The 26,787-nt window shown below is 39.6% G+C and overlaps 1 protein-coding gene across 4 annotated transcripts in view; it reads right to left on the bottom strand.

Moving 5' to 3' along the window:
- The window catches only part of mpp3a (MAGUK p55 scaffold protein 3a), a 42,358-nt gene extending 26,504 nt beyond the window's left edge, over positions 1–15,854 (bottom strand). For all 4 annotated transcript variants that reach the window (XM_061905478.1, XM_061905480.1, XM_061905479.1 and 1 more), the window contains exons 1-3: positions 15,777–15,854; positions 3,500–3,633; positions 3,310–3,428 (exon numbers count right to left, since the gene is read on the bottom strand). In XM_061905478.1, the coding sequence (XP_061761462.1) occupies positions 3,310–3,428; positions 3,500–3,536 (156 nt within the window). In that variant the 5' untranslated portion in view covers positions 3,537–3,633; positions 15,777–15,854. The remainder of the gene's footprint in view (positions 1–3,309; positions 3,429–3,499; positions 3,634–15,776) is intronic.
- Between the last annotated feature and the right edge of the window lie 10,933 nt (positions 15,855–26,787).

The raw sequence follows: 26,787 nt of genomic DNA, 5'->3' as shown, positions 1-26,787 counted from the left end.
AGATTGTTTTCTTTGTCTTACTTTGGCCAAAAATAGAACAAACACATTCTGAAAATATTACAATAAAAATATTTAAAAAAATACCGGCAGTTTAGATCCATGAAGGAAAAAAGAAAGTGAATGAATGTTTCCAACTGAATATATTTACATATGCATAAACATGTTTTCTTATCCATCCATTTTCTACCGCTTGTCCCGTTCGAGGTCGCGGTGGGTTGCTGGAGCCTATCTCAGCTGCATTCGGACGGAAGGCGGCGTACACCCTGGACAAGTCTCCACCTCAACAAAGTGCACCTTTGTGCTTCACGCACAGCATAAAACTTTTGGTGGACAAAATGAGACAAAGGAGTGGCATGAAACGGCAGGCTTGCCTCTGACAGTTTGTTTGTGTTTTAGTTTTTCCTGTGTGTGTGTTTAGTATTTCCTGTCTTTAGTTCCTGTCAAGCGCTCTTATTTTGTCTGTTTCCTGTTTTTTTCCCTGTGCGCTGTTTTCCCCTCAGCTGCGGCTGATTGGCACCTGGCCACACCTGGTGTCAATCAGCCTGCTCCTATTTGTACCTGCTTTGTTTCTCCAGTGAGTGCTGGATTATTGTCACCTCATGTCGCTCTTGTCGTTGCTACATGTCATGTATTATCGCTTCTGTTGTGTGTCTCTGCAGCGTAGCGGTAAGCTATATTTATTAGATGTTTGTAGCTTACTGTTTTTTATTCCCTGCTTCCTGTTTGTTTTCTTATTACAAGTACGACTTTTGTTTTCCTGCTCGCTACCCGCTAGCTTCCACGCTAGGCCCCTTTTTGTTTTTGCCAGCTTCCATGCTAAGTTCCTTTTTGTTTTCTAGCTCCCATGCTGGCTCTCTTAGTTGGTTATCCGCCTCGTGCGCGCTTTTTGTTGTACCCCTTTTGTTTGTTCTTGTTTTAGTATTTACATTAAATCATGTTTTCTCACTCCATGCCTGCCTCCATCTCTGCATCGTGGGGTTTGTCACAAACAAACTCTGACAGAAACACGTCTTTCTGTGGCAGCGTCGGAGAAAGTTATACATGTAAACAAACTGTTGAGTCACAGTTCACACATCGGAGGAGTTCAAGGGCTGCTGAAATTAGTAGGACAAAACGGCGCTCGCCACATACTCTCATCAGTGAAGTATAAACACAAACCTATTTAAAGAGTGGGGTTTCTAACAATAGGAAGGTTTGTGTTGTGTTTTTCATCCGACAGAAACCGTAGCGGTCAGAGTGTCTGCCCTGAGATCAGTGGGTCGTGAGGTCAAACCCCGGCCAAGTCATACCAAAGACAATACACACTAGGGGCAATTTTTTTTAGTGTTGCCAATCAACCTTTCCCCAGGTGCATGTTTTTGGAGGTGGGAGGAAGCCGGAGTACCCGGAGGGAACCCACGCAAACTCTACACAGAAAGATCCCGACCCCAGGATTGAACCCAGGACAACTCAAAACCTTCGTATTGTGAGGGACAAGTTGGTTCGACCGTGCTGCCCTCTTTTGAATATTTTTTTAAAAATGAATTAAGTAATGTTTATGACAACCTTTTTCCAAAACACAATATAGAGTGTGAGATGTAACAGGATAATGCATACGTTTATCATTTGTTTTCAAAACAGTTTAAAAAAAGTGGGACCCCAAAAATGTACTGTGGGGCCCCATTTTTATGATTTGATGGGACCCTATTTCGAAAGTTCTTATCGCCAACACTGATGGAGTATTGGTGCGTGCTAAACAGCAGCAGGTGGCTGTGGCCTGCGGGCTGGATCAATTACAAATCAAACATCATACCGGGGGCCATACATAATTCATTCTTGACTTTGACACCCCTGCTTTATTCATTTATGTTGTGTCGCGCCTGCATGAAAAAAGTAGGGCGCAGCATTTTTGGGGAGGCGTAGCCCTCCACGTCACTTGCTGCACAGTACACTACTCGTCACTAATCAGTGCTTAAGCATGTGTGACTTTTCTGTGTTTTTTGCCTTTTGACAAGTTATGTCCATTTTGCTAACTCCATGTGAGTCCCAAAAAGACAACAGACCAGCGGGTAAAGGAGGAGGGAATCGCTGTTACGACCTGTTTCATCGGGTTGTTCTTTGCTTAGTTCAGGGGTCCCTACGCTTTTTGACTCGGGGGGCCGCATTGTGTTAAAACGATTTGGCCGGGGGCCAGGCTGTATATGTACATATATATATATATATATATATATATACATACATACCGCGCTAGTTACCGACACTGCAGTGTGATGATGTCACTTTACGGATGGTAATATTTATTTTTAGACAATATAGGCTCCAGGGACCTCCCGTGACCCTGAAAGGGACAAGCAGTAGAAAATGGATGGATGGATGGATGATTTGCCTGAGCAGCTAGAAGACAAATAGAGTGACTACAGAGGATAATCTCACCACTCTTAGTGTGTGTGACAATCATTGGTACTTTAACTTTAAGGATGTTTGTGACTTCTGACCGTTTGTGAGGGCACCAAAGAAACTTTTGTGTGCCGGCAGAGCAGAGCCTACAGGACAGTTCAGCTTGTCGTCATCGTTTTGTGTTTATAAAAGGAAAGTTAAACCATCACCCGCTTGTTATGTTTGATATTCAGGACTGTATAGCACTTTATGTTGAGTACTAACCTTCACTCAAATATGGACTTTCGTCAAAGTTGTAACCCATAATTCATATTCTGTCAAACCGTGGACTTTGGGGTTTGGATGTTTTTTCGAAGCAAAGGAAAGTTGGCACGAGCAAGACGTGAGTGTAAGTACATATTTATTTTTAACACAATAACTGCAAAAAAAAAAAAAGGCAAACAAAAGGCGCGCACAATGGCGGAGAACGAACTTGACTAGAAAACAAAAACTAGGACTATGGCATGACTATAGACAAAAAAACAAAACTCAATAACTGTGACATAAAAACAACCAAATACTTACGTAGCATGAGCAGGAGGGAAACTATGGACAGTGTGATTAGCAGGCATGGCATGGCATGAAGGGAGTAGGGGTAAAGTCGCCAGGCTGACTTCTTGGGAACTTTCGGTTTAAATAATAGACATGATTATTGCAAACATGAGGACAGGGATGTAACATGAGGACAAGGTGAAAACTAATGAGTTGGCATGGCAACAAACCAAACAAGGAAGTGCAGGAGTGCAACTGAGTGTCCAACAAACAAAACCAAACATGACCAAAACAAAACATGATTCCATAGACGTGACATATTCACATTGTTTCTTTTTGCTTCGCTATACAAACTGTTCAAGAACCAATGACGTTGTTTACTCTAACACTGGTGTCCCTCACCTTCATCAGGTACCCCAAGCTCCTCTCGCTGAAGACGTCTCTGAGGAACACCATGTCCTCCTTGTGGTTGGCGTCAGGCCGCAGCTGTGAGGTCAGCAGGGCCAAGGTTTCGTGGAGCCCTGTCGGGTGGAGAAGGTGGGTGTTACTAATGGCAGGTGATGGAGGACTCCAGCACCGCAAGTGACCTCACCTGCCCCCGCTGTGAGGACCGGCATGGCTTCTTTCATGGATCAGCCAGGTGAGGAGGACAACACCTGGGCGGGGTCACTTCAGACCGCATCAATCATGAAGCCGCTTGGTGATGTTTCACATGAAGTAACGTCTCTAGTGGAGAGTGGTCAGAAAAGCTCTAAATGAACACAAGACGCCCGGAGGGACAGAAGTCCACGTCAGCGCGCCGCAAATAGACTCAGACATGACACTTTCTGGGTGGCGTTCCAACAAAAATGACGTACGGCTGGCGAAATCTCGTTAGGAGATTAGCGGCGGATCACACAAACATGATGGAGCTCGTCGCTCAGCTGATTGGACAGCAGCTTTTATTTTCTTTTGACCACACGCTCGCCACTACACAGCTGGACGTCTGAATTTGACACTTTGGGGGAAAATGTCCCAGCCTTTTGCTTGGATGAGACATCTTAGCTCGTAGTTAAATGCTGCTAACGTTGAGAGAACACTATATATATATTTTTTTATTTTACAAACCCCGTTTCCATATGAGTTGGGAAAATGTGTTAAAGGTAAAAAAAAAAAAAAAAAGATTTGCAAATCCTTTTCAACCCATGTTTGTCACACTTATGGATCGTGTTTTGTTTTTTGTTTTTCGACATCTGGGAACTGTCCTTAACGGGGGGGCTCTGTCACACCTATGGATCATGTTTTGTTTTGGTCATGTTCGGTTTGGTTTTTTGGACATTTGGTTCCGTCTTGGCACTTCCTGGTTTGTTTTCGTCTCCATGCCAACTCATTAGTTTTCACCTGTCATGTCACGTCCCTGTTCTCAGCCTCACCTCTTTTCACTAATGATCACAGCTACTTAAGTCACTCTTTTTCTCGTCTTCATTCTGGGATCTTCACACGCACATATTCTACCCTTGCTGCACCTCCTTCATGCCCTCATCCAATTCAATGCCTTGTAAGTTTGTGTATTTATGCTATTGTGCTAGTTTTGTTTATAGTCATTATATTCATGCCAATCGAGCAAGTGTTTTTGTTTCATGTTTGTAGTTTGCAGCATTTATGCTAGTCTTTTGTTTCACAGCCTAGTTTTGTACTTCCGCCCTCGTGCGTGCCGTTTGATTGTCTTATTAGTTATAGTATTAAATAAAAGAAAATGTACTCACAGTCACGTCTCGCCCGTGCAAATCATTCTCTGCACCGAAGAAACAACTTTAAACCAAGCCTAGTTGTGACAATGTTCAATTGAATGCACTACAAAGACAAGATATTTGATGTTCAAACTCAGAAACTTTTATCTTTTTTTTTTTGCAAATAATATATGCTGTATTTCCTTGAATTGCCGCCGGGGCGCTAATTAATTTAAAACCTCTTCTCACTCCTGTGCTTACCAAAGGCATGCGGTAAAAGTAAGCATGCGCTAATTATTTTAAAACCTCTTCTCACTCCGGCACTAACCAAATATATGCAGTAAAAAATTGAATGTGATGTAAGCCTGGACCTTAAATCCTACTGAATAGCTCTTAATCTTCTTCCCTTTATGCGATTTCAAATTACCGGTATTGAAATCAGCCTCCTCCATTTTGAAAATGATGACAGAAGTGTCACGAGTTTGACCAGGCGGTAATACTAAGCATGTGCTAATTATTTTGGGAAGCGAGTTAGACCCGACAGTAATTCAAGGCAGGCGCATACTATAGGCCCTGTGGGAATTCAAGTAAATACGGTAACTTAGAATTTCATGGCTGCAAAACGTGCCAAAGTAGTTGGGAAAGGGCTTGTTCACCACTGTGTTGCATCACCTTTTTTTTTTAACAACACTCAATAAACGTTTGGGAACTGAGAAAACTAATTGTTGAAGCGTTGAGAGCGGAATTCTTTCCCATTCCTGTTTTATATAGAGCTTCAGTCGTTCAACAGTCCGGGGTCTCCACTGTTATATTTTACGCTTCATAATGTGCCACACATTTTCGATGGGGGACAAGTCTGGACTGGGATGTTCCAAATAAGTGTTTGATGAGCATTCCTCAACTTTATCAGTAGTTATTGCCACCTTTCTCAACTTCTTTGTCACGTGTTGCTGGCATCAAATTCTAAAGTTAATGATTATTTGCAAAAAAATAACTGTTTATCAGTTTGAACATCAAATATGTTGACTTTGTAGCATATTCAACTGAATATGGGTTGAAAATGATTTGCAAATAATTTCATTCCGTTTATATTTACATCTAACACCATTTTCCAACTCATAATGTATGCTTGTTCTTCCCTCCGGGTACTCTTGCTTCGTCCCACCTCCAAAAACATGCACCTGGGGATAGGTTGATTGGCAACACTAAATGGTCCCTAATATGTGAATGTGAGTGTGAATGTTGTCTGTCTATCTGTGTTGGCCCTGTGATGAGGTGGCGACTTGTCCAGGGTGTACACCGCCTTCCGCCTTGGATAGGCTTCAGCACCCCCGTGACCCCGAAAGTTACAAGCGGTAAAAGATGGGTGGGTATGGGAACCTCAGGTCCCCCCTACATTCATTTATCCGTTGCAGTCCACCACAGTTTAACTCAATCAAAGTTTATTTATATAACCCTCAATCACAAGTGTCTCAAAGGGCTGCACAAGCCACAACAACATCCTCGGCATCATCCTCTGCTTCTTTTTCCACTTTTCTGACTTATAAACGATACCAAAGCGTCAAATAATAAGGTTTCACAGTTTTTCATGCCTCTGAACTAGAGATGTCTGATAATATCGGACCGCCGATATTATCGGCCGATAAATGCTTTAAAATATAATATCGGAAATTATCGGTTTCAGTTTCAAAATTATCGAAACACAGACGAAGGGAGAAGTATAGAGCGCCAATAAACCTTTAAAGGCATTGCCTTTTGCATCCCAGCCCGATCACTTAATGTCTACGGCTTCTCACACACACAAGTGAATGCAATTCATACTTGGTCAACAGCCATACAGGTCACACTGAGGGTGGCCGTATAAACAACTTTAACACTGTTACTGTCATGTCTTGTGATCACGTTTTGTTTGGTTACGTTCTGTTTTGTTTAAGACTCCATTGCTTCCTGTTTTTTCACTCCCTTGTTTTGTCACCATGGCGACCCATTAGAGTCACCTGTCTCACGTGCTGGACTCACACAATCATGTAATTATTATCTAAACCTGGTGTTTCAGTTGGTCGTTCTGGCTTCATTGTTTCATGATCTTTTCACATTCTGCGTCATGCCATGTTTACTCTTTCTTGCAATTTCATAGTCCATGCTGCCCTGCTCATGTCACCGCAAGTAAGTTTTTTGTTAATTTATGCCAAAGTTAGTGTCTTCTGTTTTATGTCCTTGGTTTACGTCAAAGTGATAGTTTTGTTCCCTGCGTTAAGTGTTGTACCTTCGTTGCGAGCGCCTTTTGTTTGCACGTTTTGTAGTCAAATAGTTAAAACATGAATTCACCTTCACGCCATGTCGGGTTCAGTATCTATCAACGCAGAAAGCCGCACCATAGTCCAAGTTTTGACAGTTACAAATATGCGTCACACTGTGAACCCACACCAAACAAGAATGACGAACACATTTCGGGAGAACATCCGCACCGTAACACAACATAAACACAACAGAACAAATACCCAGAACCCTTTGCAGCACTAACTCTTCCGGGACGCTAATATTGCCCACCTCAACCTCTTCATGCTCTCTCAGGGAGAGTATGTCCCAAATTCCAAGCTGCTGTTTTGAGGCATGTTAAAAAAAAAAAAAATGCACTTTGTGACTTCAATAATAAATACGGCAGTGCCAGGTTGGTATTTTTTTCCATAACTTGAGTTGATTTATTTTGGAAAACCTTGTTGCATTGTTTAATGCATCCAACTGGGCATCATAACAAAATTATGCATAATCATGTGTTAATTCCTCGACTGTATATATCGGTATCGGTTGGTATCGGTAATATCTCTACTCTGAACGCTTTGTTTTGTAGTTATTTTTAACAGTGGGCACAGTGGGAGGGCATTTCTAGCACATTCCAGGTATCTAATGTTATTCCTTTCTGTTTTATGCTCTCCTGTGTGCTCTGTAGAGATGGAATTTACAGCTCTTTGAAGGTCTTGAGGAGCTTCTTTGGTCGTTTTTTACAAGAAATGATGAATAACCGTGTTTTTATGCCTAGTGTCACAGTGACTAGGTTTATTTTGGGGCTCGTAAATGACTAAATACGCTCCTGCACGCATTATAACTCATCCCTTTTATCAAAATGGTGATGTATCAGACCTGATATGATGTGTAGATTTTATTTAAAAGCCGTGCATACTGAAAAAATTAAAACCTAATAAATACATGACAGGCTGTGGAATGAGCGTCTACTCTGTATATATCTAATTTAGGTGTTGTTTTTTTTTTTGGTCTCAGTCAGTAGTTCTCAGAAAGCCTGTTTTTTTTTTCTTGTAAAATAACCGTCGCATGAATGCTAATGGTTATTTCATGTTTTTACAAATTCTACGCTAATACTCACTCCTGGAACACGAATCAGTGCTCACACTGCAAAAACGGAAATCTAAGTAAGATTAAATATCTCAAATAAGGGTTACATTTGCTTATTTTCTGTCTGATGAAATAATTCTTCTCACTAAGATGATTTTATGTTCGTGTTATGCCCATTTTATTGTAGACCAGGGGTCACCAACGCGGTGCCCACGGGCACCAGGTCGCCCGTAAGGACCAGATGAGTAGCCTGCTGGCCTGTTCTAAAAATAGCTCGAATAGCAGAACTTACCAGTGAGCTGCCTTTATTTTTATTTATTTTTTTATTTACTAGCAAGCTGGTCTTGCTTTGCTCGACATTTTTAATTCTAAGAGAAACAAAACTCAAATAGAATTTGAAAATCCCAGAAAATATTTTAAAGACTTGTTCCTCACTTGTTTAAATAAATTCATTTATTTTTTTACTTTGATTCTTATAACTTTCAGAAAGACAATTTTAGAGAAAAAAATACAACCTTTTAGGATTTTTAGACACATATACCTTTTTACCTTTTAATTCGTTCCTCTTCTTTCCTGACAATTTAAATCAATGTTCAAGTAAATTAATTTTTTTTATTGCAAAGAATAATAAATACACTTTCATTTAATTCTTCATTTTAGCTTCTGTTTTTTCGACGAAGAATATTTGTGAAATATTCAATTAATATTCAAAAAAAATATCCTGGCAAATCTAGAAAATCTGTAGAATCAAATTTAAATCTTATTCCAAAGTATTTTGAATTTCTTTTAAAATTTTTGTTTTGGAAAATCTAGAAGAAATAATGATTTGTCTTTGTTGGAAATATAACTTGGTCCAATTTGTTATATATTCTAAAAAAGTGCAGATTGGATTTTAACCAATTTAAAACATGTCATCAAAATTCTAAAATTAATCTTAATCATGAAAAATTACTAATGATGTTCCATAAATTATTATTTTTTTTTTTTCAAAAAGATTCGAATTAGCTATTTTTTCTCTTCATATTTTTCGGTTGAATTTTGAATTTTAAAGTGTCGAAATTGAAGATAAACTACGTTTCAAAATTGTATTTTACTTTTTTTCGTGTTTTCTCGTCTTTTAAACCATTCAATTAGGTGTTTTTTTCGTCATTTATTCTCTACAAAAAAACTTCCGTAAAAGGAAAAAAAATGTACAACGGAATAACAGACAGAAATACCCAGTTTTTATATATATATATATATATATATATATATATATATATATATATATATATATATATATATATATATATATATATATATATATATATATATATATATTAAAGGTAAATTGAGCAAATTGGCTATTTCTTGCAATTTATTTAAGTGTGTATCAAACTGGTAGCCCTTCGCATTAATCAGTACCCAAGAAGTAGCTCTTGGTTTCAAAAAGGTTGGTGACCCCAGTTGTAGACTCTTACTGACACCTAGTGGCGATATGAAAATACTACACCTCATTAGTTTGGGCACTTCCGGGTTGACGACGTCAATTCATTTCGTGAGACAATTGAGAAGTAGACAAGTTGTGTTAGCGCTTACAAGCCTTGGAAAAGATAAGTCTGTAAGTAAACGGTTTAACTTGTTTATGTAACTCAATATTAAGGTGGAAAGTGGTTCAATTTGATAGTAAGATGTTTATTGAAAAACGATTTTTGTGCACTGTTTCAATAGCTGTTTTGAGGACCGAAAATGGCGGCCAGTCCTATATTTCCACCATCGAAATAGTTTCAACTAGTGCTGGGTGATATGGCCTTTTTTTAATATCTCGGTATTTTTAGGCCATATCACGATATATGATATATATTACGATGTTTTGCTTTTGCCTTGAATGAACACTTGATGCATATAATCACAGCAGTATGATGATTCTATGTGTCTACATTAAAACATTCTTGTTCATACTGCCTTAATATATGCTACTTTTAAACTTTCATGCAGAGAGGGAAGTCACAATTAAGTCAATTTACCAAAAGTGTATTTATTAAAGTTATTTAAGCAATGGCACAAACATTCAAGTCATTTCCAAAACATAACCCTTGCTCCTGATGGGTGCTGGTTAGCGCCTTGCATGGCAGCTCCCTCCATCAGTGTGTGAATGGGTAAATGTGGATGTAGTGTCAAAGCGCTTTGAGTACCTTGAAGGTAGAAAAGCGCTATACAAGTACAACCCATTTATCATTTATTTATCATTTATAACGTGCAAGATTGTCAGCGACGTTTTAAGTGTCAAATATAAATGAGCTGCATAATAGGAAATCAAATAGTATTCGTCCTTCACTATGTGGTAGGTTACTACGGACGTTTTGAAATTCTCTTCATTATCTAGCGAGTGACTTTTCAAATGATGCTACATATTAGCGGTAATGCTAATTTTTATAGCAACGCTTTTGCTCCACTCTTGACAAATTACGGTTGTCTGTTCGACATATTCCCACTTGAAGCCGAACCACCGCCAAACGATGGACCCCCTGCTGTTTTTATTGGGAATTAAGTCTTCCTTATTTGTTACCAGATCCGCACCTTCTTTATCTCGTATTCCCACTCGTACGGTTACGTTAGCAGCTAACGTAGCCCTGTCTGCTACCTCTCTGTTGGGCGAAGGCGTATACGTATGTGACGTATGACGTGACAGTATGTGACGTATGTAAGAATGTGCGCCTGCCTGTCTGTGAAAAGAGACAGGAAAGCGTGAGAAGAGCCTGAAGTGTAATGCCAGCAGCTAAAAGCAACTGCGTGAGAACGTATACTCGAATATTACGATATAGTCATTTTTTATATCGCACAGAGACAAACCTGCGATATATAGCCCAGCCCTAGTTTTAATACTCAGCAGTATTTGTTCGATGATAATAATGTATATTTGTGTAAAGCTAATATATACATATTGTGTATTACATTTCAGTTTGTCATTTTACAAAAGGGAAGTGTAGGATACTTCTCTTGTTGCCTTATTTCTATTTGACTTTGATAATTGTATTTATATTATCATTTGTTGCAGCCGGGCCGTAGCAGGAGGGGATGGAAAGAGGAAAAAAAGGAACACATAGGGGGAAATTGTGGGGACAAGTGGGGGAATCGGACAGAGAAACAAAAACAACAGAAAACACAACAATAACAACAATAGAGCATCATCAAAAATAAATAGATAATAATAATAATAAAAAATGACCAATGTATGATCGTGTAACTACTTGATATGGTATCCATACTTAAATGTGTGGTATCATCCAAAACTAATGTAAAGTATCAAACAGAAGATTAAGTGATTATTACATTTTAACAGAAGCGTAGCTAGAACATGTTAAAAGACAAAATAACCAGATATGAACAAGTAGATTAATAATTCAATTTTACAGCTTATTCCTCATATCCATCCATTTTCTACCGCCTATTCCCTTTTGGGGTCGCGGGGGGCGCTGGCGCCTATCTCAGCTACAATCGGGCGGAAGGCGGGGTACACCCTGGACAAGTCGCCACCTCATCGCAGGGCCAACACAGATAGACAGACAACATTCACACTCACATTCACACACTAGGGCCAATTTAGTGTTGCCAATCAACCTATCCCCAGGTGCATGTCTTTGGAAGTGGGAGGAAGCCGGAGTACCCGGAGGGAACCCACGCATTCACGGGGAGAACATGCAAACTCCACACAGAAAGATCCCGAGCCTGGATTTGAACCCAGGACTGCAGGACCTTCGTATTGTGAGGCAGACGCACTAACCCCTCTGCCACCGTGAAACCTTGTTCCTCATAATGTTGACAAAATAATAGAATGATAAATAACACAATATGTTACTGCATATGTCAGCAGCTTAATTAGGAGCCTTTGTTTACTTACTACTAAAAGACAAGTTGTCTTGTATGTTCACTATTTTATTTAAAGACAAACTTGCAATAAAAAAACATATGTTTAATGTACTCTATAAGATTTTTTTGTTTAAAATAATGCCATTTTTTGTGGTCCCCTTTTATTCAGAAAATTATTGAAATACATTTTGGTCCCGGTACTAAAGAATTGGTATCGGGACAACCCTAGTACACATTATTATGGCCCTTTAAATTGATACCAGCTTGTATCATGTATTTAATGTCAGTGTATTAATAGTTGGTATGGAATGTTGGAAGATGTTATTTCTTTAAAACAGTGGTTCTCAAGTGGGGGTACACGTACCCCTGGGGGTACTTGAAGGTATGCCAAAGGGTGCGTGAGATTTTTTTTCAAATATTCTAAAAATAGCAACAATTCAAAAATTCTTTATAAATATATTTATTGAATAATACTTCATCAATATATGAATGTAAGTTCATAAACTGTGAAAAGAAATGCAACAATGCAATATTCAGTGTTGACAGCTAGATTTTTTGTGGACATGTTCAATAAATATTGATGTTAAAGATTTTTTTTTTTTGTGAAGAAATGTTTAAAATTAAGTTCATGAATCCAGATGGATCTCTATTACAATCCCCAAAGAGGGCACTTTAAGTTGATTATGACTTCTATGTGTAGAAATCTTTATTTATAATTGAATCACTTGTTTATTTCTTAACAAATTTTTAGTTATTTTTATATCTTTTTTCCCCAAAAAGAAAAAGACAGACCACTACAAATGAGCAATATTTTGCACTCTTATACAATTTTATAAATCAGAAACTGATGACGTAGTGCTGTATTTTACTTGTTTATCTTTTTTTTTCAACCAAAAATGCTTTGCTCTGATTAGGGGGTACTTGAATTAAAAAAATGTTCACAGGGGGTACATCACTGAAAAAAGGTTGAGAACCACTGCTCTAAGAGACCAGAGTGGGAAAATTGGCAATAAACATCAGTTGCATGTTGAACTGCATCATCCCTATTGAAATAATGTCATTCTGCATGAAATGAAAGCAACGCCCAGTTGTTGTTCAGTTGTTGAATGTTACAGAAAATGTCGCACATTTCCAATGACGCAATCCAATAAGCTCCATTTCACCAGTCATGGCCAGTTATGCAAATTAGACCAAGACGTAATTTACGATGACAACCTGTGGGAAACACTCGACCTCGTTCTGTCCTCCTGTGCACAAAGCAAGATCCATATGGGCGTGCTTGGAGGAGTGCGGTGTGGAAGAACGAGGGAAAACGGGCAAAGAAATCCTCCCAGAAGAGGACAAGCTGTTGCATTGCACCTGCATTTTTTTTTTCCATTTTCACTTCCTTTTAGGTGGAATAGTGTCCTGATACTTTTGTCCATTGCTAGGGGAAACAGTAAAGCTTCTGAAATGCGCCGCCGACGATCATGTGGTAGCCTTTTAAAACAAACAGGCTGATCCTCCGCATGCCGTGCGCGTAGTAGTGAGTAACACATAACCGAGCGTCTGCTGCTTGGTGTGACAGCATCTTGTTGACAGCATGGGGAGACCATCAAGCTGCTCAAGTCTGTTAGAGAGACCCTACACCACCTGACCACACACACACACACACACGTTCTGAGTCTAATCTGTCTTGGGGGTGAAACATATCTATCGGTAATGATTGATCTTTTCTACAACCTATGGAAATGAATAGTAAATGTCAATATTTGTATTTAAAGCAGGTGTGTCAAACTCATTTAAGATGGGGGGCCACATGGAGAAAAATCTACCTAGTGGGCCGGACAGGTAAAATCACGGCACAATAACTTAAAAATAAAGACAACTTCAGATTGTTTTCTTTGTTTAAAAATAGAACAAGCACATTTTGAAAATATACAAATCATAATGTTGTTGGGTTTTTTTTACGCCCTAAATGTTGTGAGTAATAGTATTACATCTTTATTTGTCGTAATTAATACTTTCTGAATAAACTATGTGATAATGTCCATCAGTCAACTCATTGGTGTTAATTTTCAATCCACAAATATTAAAAAAATAATATCAAAATCAAATTACAGGATGTTATTTATGTAGTTTGCTCATTTTCCTCGACTGGTGCACTAACAGCATCTAAAAAGATACAAAGAATTGCTATTGCGACCTCTAGTGGACACATTTAGAACAGGTGTTTCTTTCATTCAAAAATTTCAGCTCATTCTTATACTTGGCAAACTCATTCCGTGACACCTGATTTTAAAGCGTAACCTTCCTATCAATATAATCCCCTCAGCTATCAAGGCAGAAAGAAAATGTCGACACAAGAATGAAAAACAATGCAACTGAAATTGTAAAAGGTCATTGAACACTTAACAATAGGTTCTTAAAATGAAGGTGCAAAAATAAGGAGTATGTACAAAATGTTTAATAAAAATACCAAATCGTGCACTGTAAAATGACAATAGACTTACAGTAAAATTGTGGCGACTTAGTACCAAAGTTTTTTTTTAGTAAAAAAAAAAGAAAGAAAGAAAAAGGCAGCTGTTTGTTTACAGGATGGGTGTCAAACTTACGGCTCAGATCCGCGACCAGGTTTTATCTGGCCCACAGGATTAGGTTGCCAAGTATAAAAATTTGGCAACATTTTTCAATGAAAGAAACCGTTGTTCTAAATGTGTCCACTAAATGTCACTATAGCAATCCTCAGTATCTTCGTACATGATGCTACAAGTTTAAAAAAAATACAAATAAAAACACGTTAGCGCACCAGTCGAGGAAAATGAGCAAACTACATAAATAACATACTGTAATTAGATTTTGATAATATTTTTGTATCTTGATAGATTGAAAATGAACACCAATGAGTTGACTGATAAACATTATCACATCATTTATTCAGAAAGTATAAATCACGACAAGTAAAGAGACTCATTAGTACGCAACATGTAAGTGTAAAACAAGATTTGTACATTTTCAGAATGTGCTAGCTCTATTTTCAAACAAAACTATTTGAAGTTGTCTTCATTTGTAAGTTATCGTGCCGTGATTTTCCCGCTTGGGAGTATATCTTTCTCCATGTGGCCCCCCGATCTAATATGAGATTGACACCCCTGGTTTACAGTAATACACTATAAAATCAAGCACTCTAGAATTTACTGTAAAGAGTGGTACTGTTTTTCCATTGAATTTCCAGCTATATGCAGTAAAAAAAAACAAAAAACACTGCAAATTTACAACAAAATCCTGGCAACTGAGCAAGTTTTTTTTTTTACAGTAAAATCTATTTTGGGTTTTTTAAGCAAACGTAAAAAAAAGAGCGAATAGGCAATTTTGCAGTATTATGAGCCAAATATTTACTTTTTTTTTTTTTAAATCCTGTATTTACAAGTGGCCCTCTAAGGGCAGACCTAACTGTCACGTGGCCCTCAATATAAAACAAGTTCGACACCCCTGCGCTGGAGGGTCAAAGTGCGCCGTCAGTTGTTCCCCGCCGCGTCAAGGCAGGAAGTAAGATGTTATTTTGGAAGCCGACGCGCTCTGCCTTCAAGCAGCTGATGGCCACCACACGCCGGCCAATCGCCTTCAAGGGAACAAAGCTAATCCGCTGCCTTATTTACGCCACAACAAGGCCACCATCCCCACCATCATCACCAGGAGGGCGTGGTCGCAGCCCACACTGATGGAAGGCTCCCCTTCTGCTATGTTAGCATCTTCCTGGTGTGTCAGTGACAGCATCGTGCTAACACTACACCCCCCCGCCCTCCTCTCTGCAGTATCACGCAGTGCCGCTCTGACAAGCCGGCAGATGGAGGGACACACACAAAAAAAAAGGGAAATGTGCAGTGATGGAGGGATAAAGGAAGGACCCATCTGCTGGCGGACAGCTCATGTTGTTGTAAAGAGGGGAAAAAAACCAAAAACACAAGTAGCGTGTCTTACCGTGTCTTCTCACGACGACTGCAGCCACACTCTTCCTCCTTCTCCTCCTCCTCCTCTTCCTCCTCTGGCTGCTGTGCTCACAAACCTGCTGCTGCACCCCCTCCCTTAACCCCTCCCCCTTTCAGCCCCGCCCCTCACGTCTGTGAGGCGGTGGCGGTTATCAAGCGAGCAATCCTGAAAGAGATTGACAGCACTTTTTTATTTTTATTCTCCCCACATCGCCATGGAAACTACGGCGTCTCCCTCGTGATGTCTTTACTTGGTAGCAGAGTGCCGACCCTAAATAGGCTTCAGTGTGACCTTTTGAGCCCTGCGTAATAAAATAAATGTCTTGCGCTCTTAGTTTGACATTTTTGCACATTTGTATGTTTATTTTTTTATGCATAAATTATTTATATTGCTTTTTTAGCTGTGTAGTACTTATTTAAAGGCCTACTGAAACCCACTACTACCCACCACGCAGTCTGATAGTTTATATATCAATGATGAAATATTAACATTGCAACACATGCCAATACGGCCTTTTTAATTGACTAAATTGCAATTTTAAATTTCCCGGGACTTTTTTCTTGAAAACGTCGTGTAATGATGACGTGTACGCGTGACGTCACAGGCTGTTATGAATATGAGCGCTGCACACACACACAGCTAAAAGTCGTCTGCTTTAACGGCATAATTACACAGTATTTTGGACATCTGTGTTGCTGAATATTTTGCAATTTGTTCAATTAATAATGGAGAAGTCAAAGTAGAAAGACGGAGTTGGGAGCCTTTAGCCACACAAACACACGGTGATTCCTTGTTTAAAATTCACGGAGGTGAAACTTTACTATGGATCACAGCGGACATGCATCCCGACTACATGTCAACCAGCAGGTTTCGGTGAGAAAATTGTGGTTAAAAAGTCGCCTCTTACCGTATCAGCTGAGCTTGTGCCGTCCATTCAGCTGCCGTGGACTTCCCCGAGACGCTGGGCGTACACTTCCGACTATCAGGTTATAATAAACTCACTAAAACACTAACAACACAATAGAAAGATAAGGGATTTCCCAGAATTCACCTCGTAAATGTCTCTAAAAACATGTGACTCTGTCTCAATGCAACGTGATTGCAATTGCAATTTTTTTTTTAACTTTCTTTTTTTTTTTCTAGTCCGTCGCTATCATTATCCTCAAACATGAATCTTTCATCCTCGCTCAAATCAATGGGGAAATTGTTGTTTTTCTCGGTCTGAATAGCTGTTTTTGTTGGGGGCTCCCATCAAAATCAATGTGAATGTATGAGAAGCCCTCAACATGTGACGTCATCGTCTGCGACTTCCGGTAGCGGCAGGGCTTTTCTCCAGTTGCGAACTTTATCGTGGATGTTCTCTACTAAATCCTTTCAGCAAAAATATGGCAATATCGCGAAATGATCAAGTATGACACATAGAATGGACCTGCTATCCCCGTTTAAATAAGAAAATCTAATTTCAGTAGGCCTTTAATGTTATTGGTTTGTTTAGCTGTATTTTAAATATACAATATATCCATCCATCCATCTTCTTCCGATTTTCCGAGGTCGGGTCGCGGGGGCAGCTGCCTAAGCAGGCAAGCCCAGACTTCCCTCTCGCCAGCCACCTTGTCCAGCTCTTCCCAGGGGATCCCGAGGCATTCCCGGGCCAGCCGGGAAACATTGTCTTCCTAATGTGTACTGGGTCTTCCCTGTGGCCTATATACAATATACAGTATATACAATATACTGTATTTTATTTTTTTCTTACCTTGTTTGTTTTTAATCCGTAGAGCATTTTGGGGCCTCAGTAGCTGTGTTTTAATCATGCTGTATGTGTCACGCCCATGGCCCTGCGATGACGTGGCGACTTGTCCACGGTTTACCCCGTCTTCCGCCCGATTGTAGCTGAGATAGGTGCCAGCGCCCCCCGCAACCCCAAAGGGAATAAGCGGTAGAAAATGGATGGATGGATGGTGTCACGCCCACGGGGTTCATGTTTTGTTTTGATTACGTTCGGTTTGGTTTTTCGGACATTCAGTTCTTGTTCCTGCACTTCTTTGTTTTTCTTATTTCCATAGCAACTCATTAGTTTCCACCTTGTCTTCAAGTTATGCCCCTGTCCTCAGTTCTTACACCTGTTAATAATTATCATAGCTATTATTTAAGCCACAGTTACCAGGTAGTCAGCCTGGCAACTTAGAATAGAATAGAATAGAATGGATTTTATTGTCATTATATTTCCATATAACGAGATTAAAGACTCTAACTTAAGGTGCGGTAGTGGGAACAAATGTGGTAACAATTGAAATAAACAGACTACTATCCAATAAAAATAATAAGCAATCCTGTACAATATACAAAACACTATAGAAATACAAAATACTGTACAATATACAGAACAAGACAAGAGTACTGAAGTAATAAATAGCAATCAGTGTCGGACGTATTGCACTTGAAGGGTAGTATTGCACAGTAGGGTATTAGGGCATGACATATGGGGTGAATTATTATTATAAATTAGAGTTCAACATGGTGACAGCATTGGGAAAGAAGTCACCATGTTGAACTCTAACTTATAATAATTTTAAAACTTCATATTCCTCAACTGCTTCATGCCATGCTATGGTGTTTATTATTTGTTTATTATTTCTGTCCATGGCACGTAAGTTTTTGGTTTGTTTTATGCCACAGTTAATGTTTTTTGATTTTTTCGTTCATAGTCATGCCTTTGTGCTGGTCTTTTGTTTTCAGTTGTCAAGTTTGTTCTCCGCCATTGTGCGCGCCATTTGTTTGCCTTCTTGTTACTTATAGTGTTTAATAAATAAAAATGTACTCACTTTCTCGCCTGGCTCGTGCCAATTTTCCTTTGCGTCGGAGAAACAATCCAAGTCACAGTCCAAGTTGTGACAATATGAATATATAACCCATAACAGTAATACTGCAGTACTGTGGTGGGGAAAAACACACAAAGCCATGACATTTTGGTCCAAATCTGGTTGTGTATTTGTTATAGAAAGTAGTGTTCCCGCTAGCAATCACACAATGAATAAATACTTAATAGCGCTCCATGCTGTTTCGATGTTTTTATGGTGTATTTTTAAAATATATTAATATATGTATCTGTGATGAGGTTGCGACTTGTCCAGGGTGTACACCGCCTTCCGCCCGATTGTAGCTGAGATAGGCACCAGCGACCCAAAAGGGAATAAGCAGTAGTAAAAATGGATGGATGGATAATTTATGTATAATGTTTTAATTGTCTCTTGAGTAAAATGTGAAATTATATTTCAAATTATTGTTTTTAATCTATTAGTATTTATTTCATGAGCAAAAAATACATCAAATTGAATAAAAGTTTTGTGAGTGAGGAGCAGCAAAAAGCGCTGCAAAAGGCCGAATCAAAACTGCAATGTCATGCAAAAATTTTTATCCATCCATCCATTTTTCTACCGCTTGTCCCTTTTCGGGTCGCGGGGGGTCGCTGGAGCCTATCTCAGCTGCATTCGGGCGTTAATCTATTTAAATCTTTCTGTCACGTTTCAATTCTGCTTTTTTTTCCATTTAATCTATATTTATTTATTTATTGCAGTGATCCTCTGGCTGTGGTACTCCACAGTTCCATCGCGCTCCATCTACTGGTACGCCGAAGAATCACTAGATTGAAAGGGTTTTATTCTTCTATATTCAAACTCAGTGTTACTGTTCAAACTGTGTGTAATGGGGACGGCGTGGCGCAGTTGGGAGAGTGGCTGTGCCAGCAACCTGAGGTTTCCTGATTCAATCCCTACCTTCTACCATTCTAGTCACGTCCGTTGCGTCCTTGAGCGAGACACTTCACCCTTGCTCCTGATGGGTCCTGGTTAGCGCCTTGCATGGCAGCTCCCGCCATCAGTGTGTGAATGGGTGAATGTGGATATAGTGTCAAAGCGCTTTGAGTTCCTCTAAAAAGGTACAAAAGCGCTATACAAGTATATAAACCATAATGTTACAGTGGCCAAAATATTTATGTACCTGTTTAAATAAACTTCTGCCTGGTTTTTAATGAATACTTAGGCCAACTACACTACTGTATATCAATGTTGGTCATTCATGCACCTGTGGATGGGTTGATCGACAACACTAAATTGGCCCTAGTGTGTGGATGTGAGTGTGAATGTTGTCTGTCTATCTGTGTTGGCCCTGCGATGAGGTGGCGACTTGTCCAGGGTGTACGCTGCCTTCCGCCCGATTGTAGCTGGGATAGGCTCTAGCGGTAGAAAATGGATGGATGGATTATGGTGGTACTTAGAGAGCAGAGTGTTTTCTGAATTGGTACTTGGTGGAAAAAAAAATTGAGAACTACTGACTTGACTTATTGTATTTGCTTGATTCGGATGTTATATTCCATTTAATTGCCTTCATCGTTTTGGCACATACACTCGCACACAAAAAACTAACAATTCATATTTTTTGTACAACTTTTTAATGTTTCAAAATGTACATCAGCGAGGGAAAAGTTATAAAAACACACCAATTTGTTTGTTCATATGTAGATATTAAATAAATAGGTAACAAATCAACATATAACATACTTTTATAATAGCAAAAATTATGGTGCTGTTATTTTTTTATTTGGAGAAATATATTTTTTGTGGTTGTAGTTTGTCATTGTGGTGATGTCATCGCCAAAAGACTAATTGGATTGGCACCTCCCCCCACACTGGCCCTACATGACCAAAGGCTTACCATTCCCTGCCTTATAAACACACACACACACACACACATTGACATGGTAATTGTGGGCGTGTGTGAGGCGTCGTGTGTCTCGGGATGCAAAGACAGGAGCTGTAAATTAAAGGCGTGCATTATTGTTCTTTTCTTTTTACACTTTTGAACATCCCAGCTCTTCTTTCTTGGTTTGGTTGCTAGCTAACCAAAACATGAAGAACTCCCCACCTTGTTGGCTATTTTTATTTGTAAAACCTTTTATTTGTATGCAACCTTCATGCAACAGGAAAATCTTTTGATGTAAAAATCCTTAGTTTTTTCTTAGTTGTGCTTTACTTTGTAGAAAGAAGGCAGCGGAAGGCGCTAGTATGTCACGTTTATTGTCCGTAGCAAGAATAATTACGTCACATAAATAAAGCAGTGATTCTCCAACTGTGGCTCCATCTGGTGGTCCGTCAAAGAATCACTTGATTAAAGTGCAGGGTTTTATTGTCCTATATTAAAACACAGTGCTACTGTTCAAACTGTGTGTAATGTTAGTTTTAAATACACTTGTTAAAACTGCTGCCTTGTTTTTAATGAATACTTAGGACTATTACGCTATTGTATGTCAATTTTGGTCATTATGGTGGTGCTTGGTGAAAGATGTCAGAGAACAACTGCATTAAAGACATTACTCATGGTTCATGATGTACAATAAATGGTTCAACTAAATATGATATAAATAACGGCTTGGCTCCTGCAGCCTCTTCACGGGTTTCTGCCCGGTTTTTGATCAGGGAATGTGCAAATTCAGCCATTTGTACTCAAGGAAATGTTGAAAAACCCTTCAGGGATGTTCTAATCTGGGATTAATTGAGTGAGATCAGCCTATACCAATACCAATCACGTTCATTAACTGTAAACTTGTATTTATGATAAGTGCCATTGACCGTTAAACAATATTAATCTTCACCAAAAAGAACACACAAAAAGGCGCAAGAGGCGAAAACACAACTTAGACCTATCTATCGACAAAAAACAAAACTAACGGTGTTAGCTTTCACTGTTATGCTGATGATATTCAACTCTACATGCCCCTAAAGCTGACCAACACGCCAGATTGTATTCAGCTGGAGGCGTGTCTTAATGAAAGTAAACAATGGATGTCCTCCAACTTTTCGCAACTCAACGCCAAAAAACAGAAATGTTGATTATCGATCCTGCTAGACACCGACCTCTATTTAATAATACAACTTTAACATTTGACAACCAAACAATTAAACAAGGCGACTCGGTAAAGAATCTGGGTATTTTTTATTATTTTTTAATTTTATTTTAATCTTCTATTTTTTTCTCCCATTCCCCCACCCCCTACCTCACCCCCCTTGTTTACCTGTATCTCATCTTTTTTGTAAGGGGCGCTGGAAGCCGGCAGACCCGTCAGCGATCCTGTTCTGTCTCCCTATAATGTTTGTTTGATCTTGAATGGGATTGTGCTGAAAATTGTAATTTTCCTGAAGGAATTCTCCTGACGGAATAAATAAAGTACTATCTAATCTAATCTATTATCTTCGACCCAACTCTCTCGTTTGAGTCACACAGTAAGAATGTTACAAAAACAGCCTTCTTTCATCTCCATAATATTGCTAAAATTCGTTCTATTTTGTCCACTAGTCCACCGAGATCATTATCCATGCGTTTTTTACGTCTCGTCTCGATTACTGTAACGTATTATTTTCGGGTCTCCCCATGTCTAGCATTAAAAGATTACAGTTGGTACAAAATGCGGCTGCTAGACTTCTGACAAAAACAAGAAAGTTTGATCATATTACGCCTGTACTGGCTCACCTGCACTGGCTTCCTGTGCACTTAAGATGTGACTTTAAGGTTTTACTACTTACGTATAAAATACTACACGGTCTAGCTCCATCCTATCTTGCCGATTGTATTGTACCATATGTCCCGGCAAGAAATCTGCGTTCAAAGGACTCCGGCTTATTAGTGATTCCCAGAGACCAAAAAAAGTCTGCGGGCTATAGAGCGTTTTCCGTTCGGGCTCCAGTACTCTGGAATGCCCTCCCGGTAACAGTTCGAGATGCCACCTCTGTAGAAGCATTTAAGTCTCACCTTAAAACTCATTTGTATACTCTAGCCTTTAAATAGACCTCCTTTTTAGACCAGTTGATCTGCAGTTTCTTTTCTTTTTCTCCTCTGTCCCACTCTCCCTTGTGGAGGGGGTCCGGTCCGGTGGCCATGGATGAAGTACTGGCTGTCCAGAGTCGGAACCCAGGATGGACCACTCGTCCAGAGTCTGGACTCAGGATGGACCGCTCGCCTGTGCATCGGCTGGGGACATCTCTGCGCTGCTGATCCGACTCCGCTTGGGATGGTTTCCTGTTGGCTCCACTATGGACGGGACTCTCGCTACTGTGTTGGATCCACTTTGGACTGGACTCTCACGGTTGTGTTGGATCCACTATGAATTGAACTTTCACAGTATCATGTTAGACCCGCTCGACATCCATTGCTTTCGGTCCCCTAGGGGGGTTGGGGGGTTGCCCACATATGCGGTCCTCTCCAAGGTTTCTCATAGTCATCATTGTCACTGTCACTGACGTCCCACTGGGTGTGAATTTTCCTTGCCCTTAGTGGGCTCTACCGAGGATGTCGTTGTGGTTTGTGTTGTTGTTTGTGCAGCCCTTTGAGACACTAGTGATTTAGGACTATATATATAAACATTGATTGATGATTGATGTTTGTTTACATTGTGACGCCGGTGAGCTATGGTGTGTAGTGAAGCATTAATAGCAATTCCAGGTCCTGCAGGGATGATACTTGTAAGAAACTTACTTTATTGTCCCCATGGAGGGGAGGATTAGTGATTTGGAAGTAGCTAAAACACTGCTGACGGTGGAGGGACAATAGTCGCTAGCTAACTAGCCATGTCTTAAAGCCCCTCTTCCTGAGGGCGTTTCAGTGTTGTAACTTTGATTGATTGATTGAGAAGTTTATTGACATTTTAAGTAATTAAATCCATGTAATGCATTAAAAAGGCAAATGGATGGCACAAGAACCCAAAAGGCTTGTTTCCATTGTAGTCCATACTTCACTTTTGTTGTTAGTTTTTAAACCAAACTGCGTCCCTTCTCTCTTTTCTGTCTACACACTGTGTCTGCTTGTAAGTACTCTGTGATTGTGCGCTGTCGAACATGCTCGTCTGCTCGGAAACCAGCAATGACACGACGTGACGACAGAGGGAGTGGGGGCAGGGAGCTGGCGGTATAGTACCGGATATGATTAATTAGTATCGCAGTACTATACTAACACTGGTATACCGTACAAACCTGGTATACCGGTAATAATAAAGTACCTCAGTAGAAATCGCATAAACAGTGCGGAAAGAGAAGAGGGAGAATGGACGTTCTTGGGCTTCAAAACTAGCGTTAAATCAGCCCACACACTGTTTAAGCTACTACTAAATCACTAATACTGGTCTCCATGGCGACGAATAAAGCAAGTTTCTTACAAGTATCATCCCTGCAGGACAAAGAATAGCTTAACATGCTCCACTACACACCGTAGGAGGACACAACAAGCTAGCACTCCTGGATGTAAACAAATGGGGGTGATCTATACAAATATCGACTAACGATACTAAGTACAAGAACGGTCTATAATCGATACTAAAATGATTATATCAACGTCTTTTATCATTACAAAGTTTTATTTTTATTGTTTATACTCTCGGGAAATACGTCCCTGGACACATGAGGATTTTGAATATGACCAATGTTTCATAATCAATCAAACAATGTTTATTTATATAGCCCTAAATCACAAGTGTCTCAAAGGGCTGCATAAGCTACAACATTCTCGGTTCAGATCCCACATAAGGGCAAGGAAAAACAAACAACCCAGTGGGATGTCAATGTGAATGACTATGAGAAACCTTGGCGAGGACCGCAGAGAATATTGTGTGAGTCCAGTCCATAGTGGATCTAACATAATAGTGAAAGTCCAGTCCATAGTGGGGCCAGCAAGATAAATGGGAAGAGGCCTAAATGAAACATTGTATTCGGGTTGATACCCGCTTTCGTAGTATCAGACAAAACTTATGTAAAATATCAAACAGAAGAGTAAATGAATGTTACATTTTAAAGGCCCACTGAAATGAGATTTTCTTATTTAAACGGGGATAGCAGGTCCATTCTATGTGTCATACTTGATCATTTCGCGATATTGCCATATTTTTGCTGAAAGGATTTAGTAGAGAACATCAATGATAAAGTTTGCAACTTTTGGTCGCTAATAAAAAAGCCTTGCCTTTACCGGAAGAGCAGACGATGTGCGCGTGACTTCACTGGTTGTAGGGCTCCTCACATCCTCACATTGTTTATAATCATAGCCTCCAGCAGCAAGAGCAGCAAGAGAAAGCGTCAATTTCCCCATTAATTTGAGCGAGGATGAAAGATTCGTGGATGAGGAAATTTAGAGTGAAGGACTAGAAGAAAAAAAAGGCGATTGCAGTGGGAGCGATTCACATGGTTTTAGACACATTTACTAGGATAATTTTGGAAAATCCCTTATCTGCTTATTGTGTTGTTAGTGTTTTAGTGAGATTAGATAATACCTGAAAGTCGGAGGGGTGTGGCCACGGTTGTGTTGACCGCGAGTGTAATAGTTGAACAAATTCCAAAAGATTCAGCAACACAGATGTCCAGAATACTGTGTAATTATGTGATTCAAAGGAGACTACTTATAGCTTGGATCTGGCTGGAAAATAATGTCCGCTACAACCCGAGACGTCAAATGCACGCGTCATCACAAGCGTCATCATACCGCGACGTTTTCAACACGACACTTCGCGGGAAATTTAAAATTGCAATTTAGTAAACTAAAAAGGCCGTATTGGCATGTGTTGCAATGTTAATATTTCATCATTGATATATAAACTATTAGTGGTCGGTAGTAGTGGGTTTCAGTAGGCCTTTAACGGAAGTGTAGATAGAACATGTTAAAACAGACTGTTTTTAACAGTAAATGACCAAGTAGATTAATAATCCATTTTCTACCGCTTGTCCTTCATAATTTTGACAAAAGGATGATAAATGACACAATATGTTACTGCATATGTCAGCAGACTAAATTAGGGGCCTTTGTTTGTTTACTCACTACTAAAAGACAAGTTATGTTCATTATTTCTATTTAACGACAACATTATTTGATTGCAGTAAGAAACATACGTTTAATTTATTGATTTATTTATTGATTTAACAGTTTATGCTAAATCAAAGCCATTAATGACATTTTTTGTAGTCCCCTTTATTTTGAAACACATTTTGGTGCCGTTACAAAATATTGTTACCCTAGTAAGAAGTGAAACTGTCTTACTTTTAATGTTGAAAAGCATCAGACATGATGTCATGAGGAGGATGAGGAGCGAGATGAAGGCCGGCAATGTGGTTATGTGAAACCAAAGGCTGCTGGGAAATGTTTCATAATTGGATGCACTTGAGTGGCGCAGAGCTGCATTAGCCAAAGTCAATTACAGCTGTTGGCGTCTGCATCATCACAACTCTTCTTTACTACACTGCAAGGCTGGCCAAAGTGCGGCCGGTGGGGCCGTTTGTGGCCCAGCAGATGTTTTTTGGGGGCCCCATGCATTTGAAGGATAACTTCCAAACATTACAAATAGGAATGCACAATAATGGAAATTTTAAACGGGAACGATAATTAATTAACCGATATTAATTTATTTAGATCAGACCCGGGCAAATTAAAGCCCGGGGGCCACATGCGGCCCGTTGAGCTTTTCAATCTGGCACGCCGGACATTTCCAAAATTTTTTAGATCTTTAAGATGGAGAGTGTAGCTGCCATTATGATGTGCAGTGATGTTTCAAATGACCCTAAGTCTTGAATTGTACAAAGTGTGATGTACCAGTTACTATGGTAATCTAATTATTTACTATGGTAATCTAATCAGTTACTATGGTAATCTACGTCACAGCAGCTCAGACGAGGCACCAAGCAGTGTGGGCAGGAAGCATTTCCACAGACGCGGAAGAAGATTTTCACAACAAAGTTCGAAAGCTTATGTCAGAGTTAGTTTGTGACGAACCCCGAGATGCAGAGAAGGAGGCAGGCATCGAGTCAGAAAACATGATTTAATAAAACACTTAAGACAAAACCAAACAGAGGGTACAAACAAAAAGCGCGCACGAGGCGGATAACAAACTAGGCTATGAACAAACAAAACTGGAAGCAGGGAACACAAGACAGTAATCTACACAAAGCTACCAAATATAGCTTACCGCTACGCTGCAACG

This window comes from Nerophis ophidion, linkage group LG07 (genome assembly GCF_033978795.1).
Source record: "Nerophis ophidion isolate RoL-2023_Sa linkage group LG07, RoL_Noph_v1.0, whole genome shotgun sequence".
Classification (NCBI taxonomy): Eukaryota; Metazoa; Chordata; class Actinopteri; order Syngnathiformes; family Syngnathidae; genus Nerophis; species Nerophis ophidion.
The sequence above is the reverse complement of the archived record's forward strand: the minus strand, read 5'-3'. Positions and strand labels throughout refer to the sequence as shown.